The sequence below is a fragment of the Amblyomma maculatum genome, chromosome 1 (genome assembly GCF_055883805.1).
Source record: "Amblyomma maculatum isolate TAMU_Amacu chromosome 1, ASM5588380v1, whole genome shotgun sequence".
Lineage (NCBI taxonomy): Eukaryota > Metazoa > Arthropoda > Arachnida > Ixodida > Ixodidae > Amblyomma > Amblyomma maculatum.
The window spans coordinates 68,930,720-68,944,853 of NC_139344.1; the positions used below are offsets into that span (position 1 = coordinate 68,930,720).

The window sequence follows — 14,134 nt, forward strand, 5'->3', positions numbered from 1 at the left end:
CAAAACAGGTCGCGTCGTGTGGCAGCTAAATAAAGAAGCTTGAAGGCGATCGCGCGTGCTGGCCTTGCTTTGCTTCCGTTCCATGGCGTGTGCGTTTTGGACCTTCTTTTGTACCCGAGAGTGGTTTCCTATTTTGCAACTGCTAATGGTGCACTCGTTTGTTTAGTTGAGGGCCCGGTTGCGTAATCGGAACCGTGTGATCACTCATTACCAAAGTTCAGACGAAGAAAAATGGCCGCAGGTACTGATGCTTCTAAGGCTGCCACAGCCGCGAACTATCGCCCAGTGTGAGGCTGAACAGCTTTCCGTTGAAGCTTTAAAAAAAACACGAAGGCAAAATGGGATAATCAGAGTGCGACGCGTCAAGAAAGTGAACTGCTGTCTGTGAATGAAAATCAACGCAACCAAATAAAAAAAAAATGCACAAAGATCATTATCTTAGCATCAATCAGATAACAAATTTTGTTTCTCACGGTACGGGTAGTTTGCACGAGGCGGTCAATTAGATGTCACAGTTCACTGTTTCATCAGTATTTCAAGGTTCCTCGGTCGATAAAATACCCGTTGTAACTGCACCTTGCCGAAATAGGCAGGGCGCAACATAACTCTTACCGCTAGCTTGCAACGCACTCTGCTCTGTCACGTGGCGTAATAAACACTTGTTTCAAAGAGACGACCGAACTACTCGTAGGCTTGTTCTTAGCAATAGTGAGTAATAGTACATGCTTGCTAGGTGTCGCCCACCGCTTTAGCTGTTTGCCTCGATTTTTCATGATCTTTGCGGTGGCGGTTGGTTAACGCTGGCGCATAAGAGGCGCGCCCTGGGTTTGCCGCTAACGAGCCCGTTTCTTGTCCGATGTCCATGTAGCGCTCCTAATTCATGTGAATTATTACCGCACATGTGGCCATGTTCATTCCTTGAAATAAAGAACTGTCGCTGCACCAAAGCAGGGGACAAAATAGTGCGTATGAAATGCGTGGTTTGCCCCGCCGCAGTGGCTCAGTGTCGCTCGGCTACTGAACCCAGATGCCCGGATTCAATACCGCGGTTGCGTTTTGATGGAGGCAAAATGCAATATGCCCGTGTGGTGTGCAATGCGAGTCTAAGGTAACAGAACCCCAGGTTGTCGAAAATGCCCGGCGCTCTGCACTAAGGCGTTCATAGCCTGAGACGCTTTGGAACGCTAGACCCCATAACAAACACGTGGCCTTAGTAAACAAATATCTGATCTTAGTAAGAATTATAGAAAATTTGTATGCACCGTGTAGCTTTCTCTTGTTTTAAGTGCGAAAAATAATTCGTTCCCAGCGCTACTTCTGTTGTAACAGACTGATGGTAATTTCTTTGCTCATTTCGCCTTTGGCCACTCCTCAAGCTGCCACTGTTCTCGTCACTTTAGGATGCGTTTCAAGCATTTTTTGAGTGGCGGAGGATGATGAAAACGTTTCATTGAAAGAAAAAAAGGGAGGAAATAGCGCGACTACATGGTAGCCACGCAGGCTATCAGGGGTGATAAAGAAATTCAAAGTACGCTTAGTCTTCCCACCCCGCTTTTCGAATTTCTTCTCACCGCGCACGGTCTCGACTTTTTTGTTGTTGTTGTTGTTGTTGGAACCTTATTATAAGCGTGACGGTAAGATGATCGGAAACCGTAGGCGCCACGCTGATCGCATTAATTTCTACCACGATAGAAGCTAAACTTCCAGGCAGTATGCGAGAATTAAGCGTCCGCTTCTAAGGCACCGAACACGTGATGGTTTTCCCTCAAGCAGCGCCTTTGGCGTGGCCCGAAAATACTCGACGAATACACCCACAGATTTGAAACCGCATTATGAACCACCGATGTCACCGGTAGCTCACGCTTTCTGTCCTGATGCTGCCTAGAAAAAAAAAGAAAAGAAAAAAAAAACGTCCCGAACAATTGCACTGGCGGTGCAACGTTAAAGAGGATTGTAACGTCGCGAGCACAGCCTGGAGCAAGGATCGAAAGACGGTTAGAACGGCGCTGACGCCCGATGGAACGCCCGCGTGATTGGCGGCATCTCCGTTGGTGGCGCTGATGTCAACGAGCTGGTGGCGTCGCCTGATGATTGCAAATTCCTTATAGCTATAGGGATTTTTGCGTGTCGCTGCTCCCGGGGGATGTAGCATGTCGCAATGGACAGCTGCGAATAAATTTCTCCGTGTTCTTTAACATGCACATGAATATTTGCCGCCGTTTCTGCCTCTGGTTGGTGCTAAATGGGCAAAATAAGCGCTAAATTAGGTAAAATCGACACCGTTCGCGCTTGTTACGTAAGCAAATCCCTAATTCAGTAACAGCTAGCGTAGTGCATTTTAGAGCATTAAATCTACTCTTCGCACTATACAAATCAAGGTCATGTGGCGGCGCCAGTTTGACCTTGAGCCAAGAGACGATAGTGGGGGGCTCTGGGAATTTCGGCCGCCTGGGGTTCTTTAGCGCGTACTGACCACGTCACTAGGCGGGGGTTTAACAACAGCTTTGCAGGCGTTGGTTGCTCAGTCTTGCCATGCATCAGGTGCGTGCCGATCCAAGCGCGTCAAGTATCAACGAACAGAGCTTACCTTCGGATAACCTTCGGTTAACCGCGATAAACCTCCACAATTTTTTTTCTTACTATGAAAGCTCTAATGGCTTAGTACAAGACAGTTACGCGACGGCAGCCGTGTAACGCGTTCGCTCCAAGTCGATGGCAACGGCAGAGCGGAGCGCGCCGTCGAGGTGGAGAGGAAAACCTTAAGGTTTAGACCCGGCTGGCGTAGCAGTGAGGAATGGGACAATGCAACAACTGTCTCAGTTTGCGGTTGACATCTCAACCGCGCCATGCGGATTAGTTGGAAGGTGGTAGTGAACAGAGAGAAAGATGGCGCGGCTCGCATCGTCGCGGAGGCATGGGAGGAAGAACCTTGCGCGGTGGTTGAACGATGTGGAGAGGAAGATGGCTACACACGACGGCAGTTTTATGTACACTATAACGGAGGTGAAGTATGAGCGAAACGCCGTGTAGTCACTTTTTTTTTTCACATGACTTGACAAAACCTCAGTACGTTACCACACGCTTGCGCAAACGTTCGGTATTTGGCCGTGGTGTAGCTGTCGGTGCGGCAATCTTCAGAAATCATTTTGACATAGATTCGCCGGAAAACAGACGCCCCACGTAAGCTCTGGGCGTTCGTCGCAAAATGTGCCCATGTGTCTAAGTGGATCCCACGTAGTTCATTTAGATGCCACCACTGCCGTCCCTCCTTCATCCCGTACTCTCCCGGCGCAATTGAGGCGTCAACCGAGAAATAGGGAGTCAGTTCGCCTGCGCATATGTTGGCACAACCCTTTCGGCAGCAGATTACACCTATTGACGATGGAGGTGGTGCGAGTGCGTACGGTGGGCGGCCGCGTCGTCGCAGACGGGCGCGCGCCCTGTCCGAAGACTGTGAAGGTAGCACGAAACACGTGTGCATGATCTCATGCCGTCATCCCCTACCTCTCTAATCTTAACGAATGTTACTCTCCTCTGCTCACCTGTAGCGTGTCTTGTGCTCCTACTGCGGCGCGGACAAAAACGACGCTTGTTTCGAGGAATTTGGCTGGGCTGGAAAATGCCCCTCTTTTCATGCAGACCATCCAGCCAGTGCACGTCGCAAAGGGCCTCAGGCTATAAGGAACACTGTATTGGAGGACTCTGGAAATTTCGACCCCCTGCGGTTCTTTAACGTGCACTGACACCGCAAAGCACACGGGCGCCTTGCTTTTCGCCCCCATCGAAAAGCGGCCGCCGCGGCCGGAATTGAATCCGCGCCTTTGGGTTGAGCAGTCTAGCGCCCTAACCACAGAGCCACCGCGGCTGGGCTATTTGATCATTGTAAATATACAGCTACTGCTGTAGAGTGATAATATGGAAAATAATAATGTGGAGAACTTAACGTCCAAGACCTGCATGCAGGACCCTGCCGGCTGCAGTTTATGAATTAGTAAGAGTGTATGAATTGCAAGGGACGGCAAACATACTCAAACTGATCAAGAACGAAAAGAAGTAAACAGCCTGCTTAAGCAACGGCAGTATACCTTTGAAAGGCGACTGCGGAAAGTGATAGCAGATGCTGCAGCTGCAGAGCTTTTTATCTGTATAACTTAGCTTAGAAAACATCCTTTTTTTTTTTCATCATTTTTACATATAGTCGATCATTCTAAACTGCAATCACAGAATGATGCAACAGCAAAATAAAATCCCGTTCAGATCCTGCCCGTTGACCGAGTGCACGTGGCGGTTCTCTCCCACACGCAGGATGACCCAGGGCCGAGGCCTGATGCCGGATGGCACGACGCGCTTCATGTGCCAGGGCCACCGCATCTACCACTTCATGGGCACCAGTACCTTTAGCGAATACACCGTGCTGTCCGAGTACTCGCTCTGCAAGGTCAGGGTTTTGTGTCACTCCAACGGAGCGCGATTAAACCCATTCTTGACACTCGCCGCGGGGCTGGGCGCGCAGTCTCCCAGCGACCCAGAACATACCGCCGTTCTCAATGCGGAACACGGCGCGCCGGCGCGCTTCGTTGTAGCGCTAGGCAGTATAGCGAGCTTGCCGGCGTTATTTAAAATGGACAGAAAAAATCGCTTGCACCCCCCTCCCCCTTCCCCGTCTCACAGCTGTGGCACAGCGATAGAAAACGATGGCCGCGCCACTGATGGCGGGTTTGATAAGTACATCTGGGAGCGGAACGGCCCACGTCGATCATCTGCTCGCCGTGTGTTCCTACGCAGACACCGAGTCATTAATTCGTTTTCTCACGACGTTTGCATCGTTACATAAGCAGCATTTCCTGGCAGTGCGCTAGGACACAAACCCAGCAATAATTTTCTTTGGCTAAATGCTAAAACGCTCAAAAAAACGAAAAAAAAAAAAAAAAAAAACCCGCGCCGAAGATTGCATTTACTCCTCCGAACTTAGCAAGCAACATGGCCGAGAGCACACCGCCAGATCTCATTTCGTGCTAACGCATCGCTTTTTATTATTCATTTCTTACATTTCGCTGTAAATTTGACCAAATATCGATGCGTCGTCACGGATTTTTTGGTGCTGATACCAGTTGCATTTTGGAGCAAACAGCAAGATATGTTGGTCACTGCGTAATCGTGTAATTGTTTACTTTAGTACAGTGTTTCATACATATGTGGCACTTAACTTTTTTAGTCATTTCATAGGTCTTCAGTGAAAAGTAAAGATGGGGCTGATGGGTATGAAGTACAAGTTTTAACGAATGAAGCACGCTACTCCACATGCGTCACACATGCACCGTAGATATATGCTTCTGTAGATATTTTGGAGCTTGTACCGAAGCGCTCAGGATTTACGAAGCACAAATATTTCGATGGTTGCAAGAGCTTTTATTGCGTTTCGCACATTTGCGACTGTACGCGCTGTGAGACGTGTCATTGACATTTCGGCCCACGATTCTGTATGCCGAAGGGAGTGATTCCATGGAAGACGCAATTGCGTTGTCGGGTCCAGCTCGCACCGCGCATTCACTGAGTCAGCAGCTTTATTCAGCTTGTACCCCGCCGCGGAGGCGCAGTGTTTAGGGCGCTTGCGGATCAAATCCCGGCCACGGCGGCCGCTTTTCGATTGAGGCGAAAGCCAAGGCGCCCGTGTGCTGTGCAATGTCAGGGCATGTTACGAACACCAGGTGGTTGAAGTTTCCAGATCCCTCCACTACGTTCTCTCATATCCCGAGTTCTAGGGGCGTCGCCGTTGGCATTTCCCTCCACTACCACGCCCGGCGCTGACATTTCGTTCATGCTTCCCAGCACTGCTGTTGTACGTTCCCTCAATGCCCTAAGCTGGTTCACACTGGCGACTCGCGGAGGTCGCGCGACACGATTCGTCACGGACCGGGGGGCGACACGAACGAGTCGCCAGCGACCCGTTTGAGGTAGTTTGATGGAGTCGCTCGCTGACCGATTTCTTGCGACGCGACTTGAAGTCGCAAAACTACTGAGTCAATCCGCAGCGCTTCTGCTTCCTTCCAAGACGGGAAAATTCAAGAGTGCATGCGCGCGTGTGCACGATCGACTTACTGCGCCCGCAGTTGTTGGGCACACATGTTAAGGATCACTGCGAAAGTGAAGCTTACTAATTCGCGTTTGTACTCGTATCCTTGGTCATGTGCTTGACGCTCGGGCATGAGGCGATTTCGTGATCTGCCATTTCGCGAGAACGCTAACAACAGCGCACACACCACCGCCGCTTCTGTCTCCGTCGAACTATAGCGCGTTGGCTGTCGAAACAGTCCTAAACATGGGGATAACCATAAGATCCTGTTCTTCGCTGATAATTTCACATATTCATAACCGAAATGAGTCCGAATTGATCTACCCCGAGCGCGGTAGCAGAAGCCGTAAAGGCGCGAAAGTCGGCTTTTCGTTCAAATCTCGTTCGGAGAGGGGTTTGTCGTGAAGCAAGTCGCATTCCGGTGTGAACACTCCCTGTTGATCGCCGATTGTCGCCAGTCTCCCCCTCCGTGACGAACGAGCCGCGCGACCTCCGCGAGTCGCCAGTGTGAACCAGAGCTCCGTCGCCCTTTCTCAGAACCCTCCTTCGGCTTTCCGTAACGCGACCTTGAAATATGACTGGTCATGTTCAGCAAAATCAAGGTATGAATGCTCTATCACGCAGTTCACAACATTAACGACTGCTTGGCAATTTTTTAAACCACTGCAAACACATTTTGTTGACTATTTCAAACACCCTTTTATCCCCCCCAACTATATTGTCGAACCACTACTGCCACCCCACCGTCTTGTTCGCACTGCATTCTGTTGTTGCTTCATATGACCTTCATGTCACGTGACGTCGCCTATCATGAGTGAGGAAGGCGAACACACACGAACTAGGTTCACCTCTACACGGCACCGCTGTAGCTACAGAGAAGCAAACATTGATTCGGAGCGTGAAATATTCAGCCCTAGGTGGGCAGCCTCCTCAGTCCAGGAAGCCGTAGACCCGAGCCATCTGCCGAGTCCGGTTAACCAGACTACGCTGATCATCCAGGCTGAGGCTTGACAGCTGAGTCTCCCACTGCTCTTCGGTTATGGTCATGCATGTTTATAGTGCCATTTGGTCCCTTGCATGATGATCTGTATTCACTTCGCATAAGAAATTTCTGCATGGGTTCTAATTCGCTCTGGTAGAGTTTTTTTTTTTCTGGGATGTTTTTCTGCTTCTTTAATGCGTCAGGATAATACGCGCAAAAATGAAATCACTCACTAGCGCATTAAAATTATCAAAACTAGCTGGTCACCAACTATCGTTTACCGCCTTAAACGTACTTGAGAGCCCAAGCCACGCCTTTCGGGCCCGTGCGGCAGTCCGCCTAGCGTTCAGTTCACTTTAAAAGGGCTCTGTAGTACTTTTAATACAGTGTGGTCACCATGCACCAGCTGCGCCGCTCGGGAAGAGGACAACCGGCGCTGAGGGAAAGGGCTCTGACTTGAAAAGAAATTGAAAAATTAGGGGGACGCTCAAGCTTCGCCTTACGAGTAAGCGTGATGCGCTTTTAAAACCACCTTTTCGTTCCGTGATTCCTCAAAATATGTTTTGCTGAAGTAGGTTTTTGGGGAATTAAGTAATTATGGTGCAGTATCTGTCTGACTCTTCTGTGGACACGTCTATTTGATTTAGGCGCAGTATCTGTCACATCCAGCTGCCCCGCGCCGTAAGGGCAAGGACACCTCCATTTTTCTTCCACATTTCGAACACTTCCGGCAAAACCCGAGCCGAAAAAGGTGTACGGCGATGGTTTTTTAACCCTGTATATGTTCTCGCGTAATAAATATGAAAGCAACTGCGACGAGACTGGGATTTGATCCCGCGGTGCCCCACTAGAGCGCCTTCACGCCAACGAATCCATACGAGCGCGATGGATCCAAACAACCAAACAAAACACTAAGGCATTGTCCCCCCCCTTCCCCTCCGCTCATGCATTGAGCCCAGGAAACACTGGCCAGCCCCACCCAGTCGAAATTTGATGTGTGCGCTGCGGTGGTATTTGCGCTGTGCCTGTTCGAGTTTGACCGGCGGCGTGGATGCGGCTTCTAATGCACGCGCTGTACATGGAATCTCAAAAACATCACAAACAAAAACGGCACCCACACGGCGCCAACTCGTCCGTCTGCGCACGAAGTCCAAGGGCTAGCCGACGAAGGGTGTCGGTTCACCACCGCGAGCGAGATATCCGACACGCGAGTCCGCCAAAGTGCAGCTGGCCGCATACAGCACGCCGTGAGAAAGCGTCTACGGCAGCGCACCGACCAGCTACAGCTTGCGCCGGCCATGGCACCGGCTGAGGAAACTTTTGTTGTCGCCACCTTGCATTTTAGTGGCGGCGGGTCGGGATAGCTCCCCCCTCCCCCCATCACCCGAACACACAGACTTTGACGGCAAAGGGGAGGGGGTTGAGGGGGCGGTGACACCTAACTGTGTTAGCTATGTGATGCTGCCCACCAGCTCCGAAAGTTTCACCCTTTCGAAAGCACATGTTATCTTCACCATGACGGTACACATCCTTTGTGGGAAAAATGGAGGGACGCGCTACAAAGTTGTTCTTTTTTCTTTATTGCCTGAGAGGGGGCCTGCTTTCTGAGCCGTGTAGGGCCGCTGATTTAGCATTAGTGGAGATCCTTCCCATTGGAGAGGGCAGGACAAAAATATTTACCATCAAGAGGTTCGGAACACTGGAAATGCACTACAAGTCGAACGAAGTGGCTCAGAAGCAGACCCGCTGGGCTCTCTCTTTTGACAAAGACTGTACCTATAGTGGAAATGAAAAGAGATTATCCCTTGATCTACGTGAACTTTGGGCGGGCCACAGCTGCCTTCAAGAGCAAGACGCCAGAAAACGCGCCCTATTTTCACTCCCAAGTATACATTTATTTTCTTTCGAGGATAAGTGACTGTGGTATATTAACCGAAGTGGCGCCCGTCCAGCTGTTATGGGGAATGCACGCAGTGCTTGTTTGTTTGTTTGTTTTTTAACGAAACATTGAAGAATATGAAGTTTTAGATAATTTTATGTATTTGTTTATATTTATGCATTTATGATGTCATTGTTCTAAATTATTTCGATTCTAAGTTTTTATTATTTTCCGGCTCCTGGCCCGCGTGAGACATGCAGACATGTTCTCAGTGCGGCCGGGCGCGTGCATAGCAATAGGGGTTTGAGATCCCTGAAATAACAAGGGAATTCGTAATACGTTCAGCATTTACAAAACCGTCACGCGGCCCAAATGAGACGTTACATGCATCATATCAGCTTTTGAAAACTGCCGCTGGGAGTGATGCTGTCAGAGCCAGCCCCAGCTCGCTAAATCAAAATATTTATCCCTCAATTTTGGCGTTATATAGACCGATGCAAGAGCATCACTATGTGCTCTGTGCAACGAGCAAGCACGCTTGTGCCGAGATTGCGTTGCAAGGCATAGGGTCTTTTCGAAGACCTCAAAGGGTCCACAAAACAGTTTTGTTTAGAGTGAATGCCTGGCAGCGCGTCAGCACTGGTCATCAATCACCGAAGCCAGCGCAACCGCGGTAGCTAGCTTTAACGCGCGGGCGGCCCGCGCAACCGTCGGCCCTTCTTTAATAGAGTGAAGCTGGCGGTCAGAATAAAGCTGTCTATAAAAATGGCAATGATTCAAGCTTTGGCGCATTTATTGCAATCAACCTGAAGATAAAATATAGTATTATTGCCTTCCCTACATACAACACGTAAAGTGAGTAAAAAAAAAAAAAGTAAAAAAAAATTTAAAAAATTTTCAAAAATGTTTAGTTTACTTAACACTTCACAGAGATTACTGAAGGGCATGCAGCTTTTTGGACTTGTTTACTTATTGATTAAAAATGCAAATCAAGTGCAAAAATATTTCACTGGCTATAATTTTGTGTTACAGCAAAACTGTTTTCGAAGGTATACTGTAAATACATATATTTTTTTATGTCCTGTGAAGCAGCTTTGCTGTGCTGCGTATCTTGTGATTTTGGCATATATTTATCTTGGATTTCCTTGTTTGCTATATCTTTCTAATGGTAAAAGTATTCTGTGTTTTTTGCACATTTGCACTGGGCAAAGGATATACTGAAACGTAGAGTCTTTGGACTGCTGCAAACCCACTCCCTTGCAACATTGACTTGCGTCATGCTAGCATCAGGTGCACGAACAATCCAGCAAGCAATATGACGATGCCCAGGGAGCTCATACTGCAAAGCTCTATAATCAAGGCATGTATGGAACAAAATTTTGTACACAGACACATTTGCTTGTAAATAAAATATTTATTGCAGATACCAGACACTGACTTTGTTTCAAGCATGCTCACTAAGTAACCATTGCTTGACTTGTTATACATTCTGCCAGGCTGCCTGACACTTGAAGATGCAACACTAGCATGGTTAAACTACTATAAAAAAGTCTTGATCAGTTTCAGTCAGTTTAGTCGTTCAGTCGTGTCCGACTCTTCGTGACCCTATGGACCATGTCACGCCACGCTTTCCGGTCTCTCACTATCTTCCTAACATCATATAACTTCATCTGCAGTGCCTCGAGGATGCCATCTAACCAACGCGTTCGCTGCCTACCCCTTCTCCGGCGACCCTCAACCTTTCCCAACATCAAATCTTTCTCCAGCGACTCCTCTCTTCTCATCAGATGACCAAAGTAGCTGAGCTTTAACTTTAAAACTTGACCCTCCAATGAGCAGTCAGGGTTTATGGTCGACAATATCGGCTGATTTGATCTTCTGGCAGTCCAAGGAACTCTCAAGAGTCTTCGCCAGCACCACAATTCAAACGCGTCAATTCTTCGGCGGTCAGCCTTTTTCACAGTCCAGCTCTCGCATCCATACATCACAACTGGAAAGACCATAGCACGAGTTATACGGATCTTGGTTGGCAGACTAATGTCTCTGCTCTTTACTAGGCGGTCAAGGCTAACCATTGCTCTCTTTCCCAGAAGCAGGCGTCTCCTAATTTCATGGCTGCAGTCTCCTTCCGAGGTAATCTTGGAGCCCAAGAACAGAAAATCTGTCACAGCTTCCACTTCTTGTCCATTGATGCTCCAGGACTTGATAGGGCAAGACGCCATGATCTTTGTCTTTTTAATGTTCAGTTTAAGCCCAAACTTCTCACTCTCTTCTTGTACGCGGATCAGAAGTCTCTTGAGTTCCACTTCACTTTCTGCCATTAAAGTGGTATCATCCGCATATCTAAGGTTGTTGATACGTTTTCCAGCAATCTTCACTCCAGCTGAAGACTCGTCCAGACCGGCCTTCCTCATGATGCACTCTGCATATAGGTTAAATAGGCAGGGCGACAGTATGCAGCCTTGCCTCACTCCTTTCTCGATCGGAAACCAATCAGTAAGACCATGCCCAGTTCTGACTGTGGCCTCTTGCCCTTCATACAGGTTCCTGAGGAGACAGATGAGGTGAATTGGAACTCCCATCTCTTGGAGAGCTTGCCACAATCTGCTGTGATCTACGCAGTCAAACGCTTTCGCATAATCAGTAAAGCAATGGGTTTCTGGAACTCTCTTGCTTTTTCCATGATCCAGCGAAGGTTAGCAATTTGGTCTCTAGTTCCTCTGCCCTTGCGAAACCCAGCTTGCACGTCCGGAAGCTCCCGATCCACATACTGCTGCAGCCTACCTTGGAGGATTTTCAACATCACCTTGCTAGCATGCGAAATAAGCGCGATCGTGCGGTAGTTGGAACAATCTTTGGCACTGCCTTTCTTTGGAATGGGGATATAAACTGACCTCCTCCAATCCTATGGCCACTGCAGGGTTGTCCAAATCTTCTGACATAATGTATGCAGAATGTTAACAGCGTCATGGTTGAGGTTTTGAAGCAACTCAGCTGGAATGCCATCAATTCCGCTAGCTTTGTTCTTAGCAAGGCTGGCTAAGGCCCATTCAACTTCACTCTTCAGGATGCCCGGCTCGAGGTCAGTAATCACAACCGTCTTATGTTGGGTTTGCACATTCGGGTCCTTCTTGTACAGTTCTTCTGTGTATTCCTGCCACCTCTTCTTTATCTCTGAGGCTTCAGTGAGGTCCTTGCCTTGTTTGATGCCTACTGCATTAAGAGTTGAAGTGAATTTCCTCCATCTATGATATGAGGCACTTCAAAATGTGATTGCCCTTGTTCTATTTTATGGTCACAGTACACGAAGTAGTGTTGTAGGCCAAGCACATACAGGAAAACTTTCAAACTGCATCACTGCCTTTGATATGGATCCTTTCTTTAAATAGACACAGGTGATCAATAAGCACATTGTCATCCTAGACAAAGATGAGTTGGCCATGATGACAATGGTAAGAGTCCCTAGTCCTAACAGCATAATGCCATCAGTTGCACTAAACCATCTCAGGTGCTAGTGCACTGATAGTTACAACTTACTGATCACAAAGCTTATCTGGGCAGTATGGTGCTCTCCTTTCCTTCACTTCTTTTAGCTTTCTAGCAGTGGCTTCTATTTCAGTCGTATACTTTCCAGTTGCTGCAGAAAACTGCTTTTGGCTGCACAAAGTATGTGCAAGTGCTTTGAAAGCAGTCTTACATATTGTGCTTGGAGAAAGCCTTCTTTGCTACAGCAGGTGCTACTGAGAGAAAAATTGTTGCTGCACTGTTGTTGTAACCATGGAGTAGCAGGCATCTTTGTCGAGTATATGTTCAATGTTTGCCTGCTCATCCGATGTGCAATCTGGCTAAAGTAAAAACAGGATGAAAAATACCTAGCATGCGAGTAGTACACCCGTATGAGAAATACAACTTAAAAATATAGCAGTTGGTAACAATGAGCAGTGCCTTTATTACTATGCTGACCAATAAAAAGTCAACACGTTTGGCTTTTTAATATTTGACTATATCAAAAAGCAACAGGTATCAAAATTTCGAGGCTATAATTTTGCCTGGCGGTTAGCTCCTTAACAAGGCAACAAGGAAATATTTAATGACTACTTAGTGTCACGGGCAAATGCTGTGTGGCAGTTGCCGCAGACTTGAGTTATATCCGACCATATCTTTTGCAGGCACTAAAGGTTCTCTCAAAGGCCAAAATCACCTCTTTAACCTAACTTTTGCAACCCTCATACTCATATTCACGACTCCTCCACAGTTTACGACTGCATAAGATAAATGCAACAGGGCCAACTATTTATGGCCAGACATATGCAAGCTCCACACCACTCACAAGTGGGACCTTTAACCTATCTGGCATTGATTTCCATGTTGCAAAGGTCATGCTATTGACATGAATGCTGCTTAAAGTCAGCAACTGCCCGTAATTCCACATTTACAGGTGCAAAAGCCCTGCTGCTATAACAATCATTACAAGGCACCATTTAACACCAATATTTGAGGAAATGGACCATGTCATATCAGTTATGCCCTGCACATGACTGTAACATGCACAATGATGTCCAGAGAAACAGGAAAGGTTGGCAGTTATGAGATTGATTACAATAACTAAATGCCACTACATCAGACTTGTATATGCTACAGAAAATAAGTAACCAATTACAATTACTCTATCCAAAATGCAATTGATTACAGGCATCAATTGCAGCCCCACAAAAGTAACTGAACAATTACAGATAATTGATTACTTTTGCGTTACTTTTCTTCGAACACTTTATTCATATAACAGAAGTGTACAGAGACAACAGAGAAACTGCGGATTGCGTGATATGCCATTAAACATTATTACTTTTCAAGAAGAGCTGTTTTCCATCTTATCGTCACTAATCCTCCGTTTCCTTGTGAAGAGTTAAGCAGCTACGCTTAACTCTCTCTCAATATATGCACTCGAGGGAATGTTGGTGTTATAGCACATGAAAACCTTGCGCACCACGTCGTGGTTGCACAAGGCTTCGAGAGTTCACTACACTCCACTAAAACTTTTGTGGAAATGTGAAGGAAACTACGGACCTGAAGCACCCTCTCTTTTTGCACACCGGAAAATAGTCCCGACTTGAAGTGATGAGTCTTCTTATTAAACGTATTGTATAGCCGACATTGGTTATTTAAGGCGTATTTCTAACCGAACGGTCAACTTTCAATG

At 47.4% G+C, this 14,134-nt stretch overlaps 1 protein-coding gene across 1 annotated transcript in view; it reads left to right on the forward strand.

Moving 5' to 3' along the window:
• Positions 1-14,134, forward strand: part of LOC146202741 (alcohol dehydrogenase class-3-like) — a 75,439-nt gene that overhangs the window by 20,980 nt on the left and 40,325 nt on the right. The window contains exon 5 of the mRNA XM_084585013.1: positions 4,306-4,438. Within this exon, the coding sequence (XP_084441139.1) occupies positions 4,306-4,438 (133 nt within the window). The remainder of the gene's footprint in view (positions 1-4,305; positions 4,439-14,134) is intronic.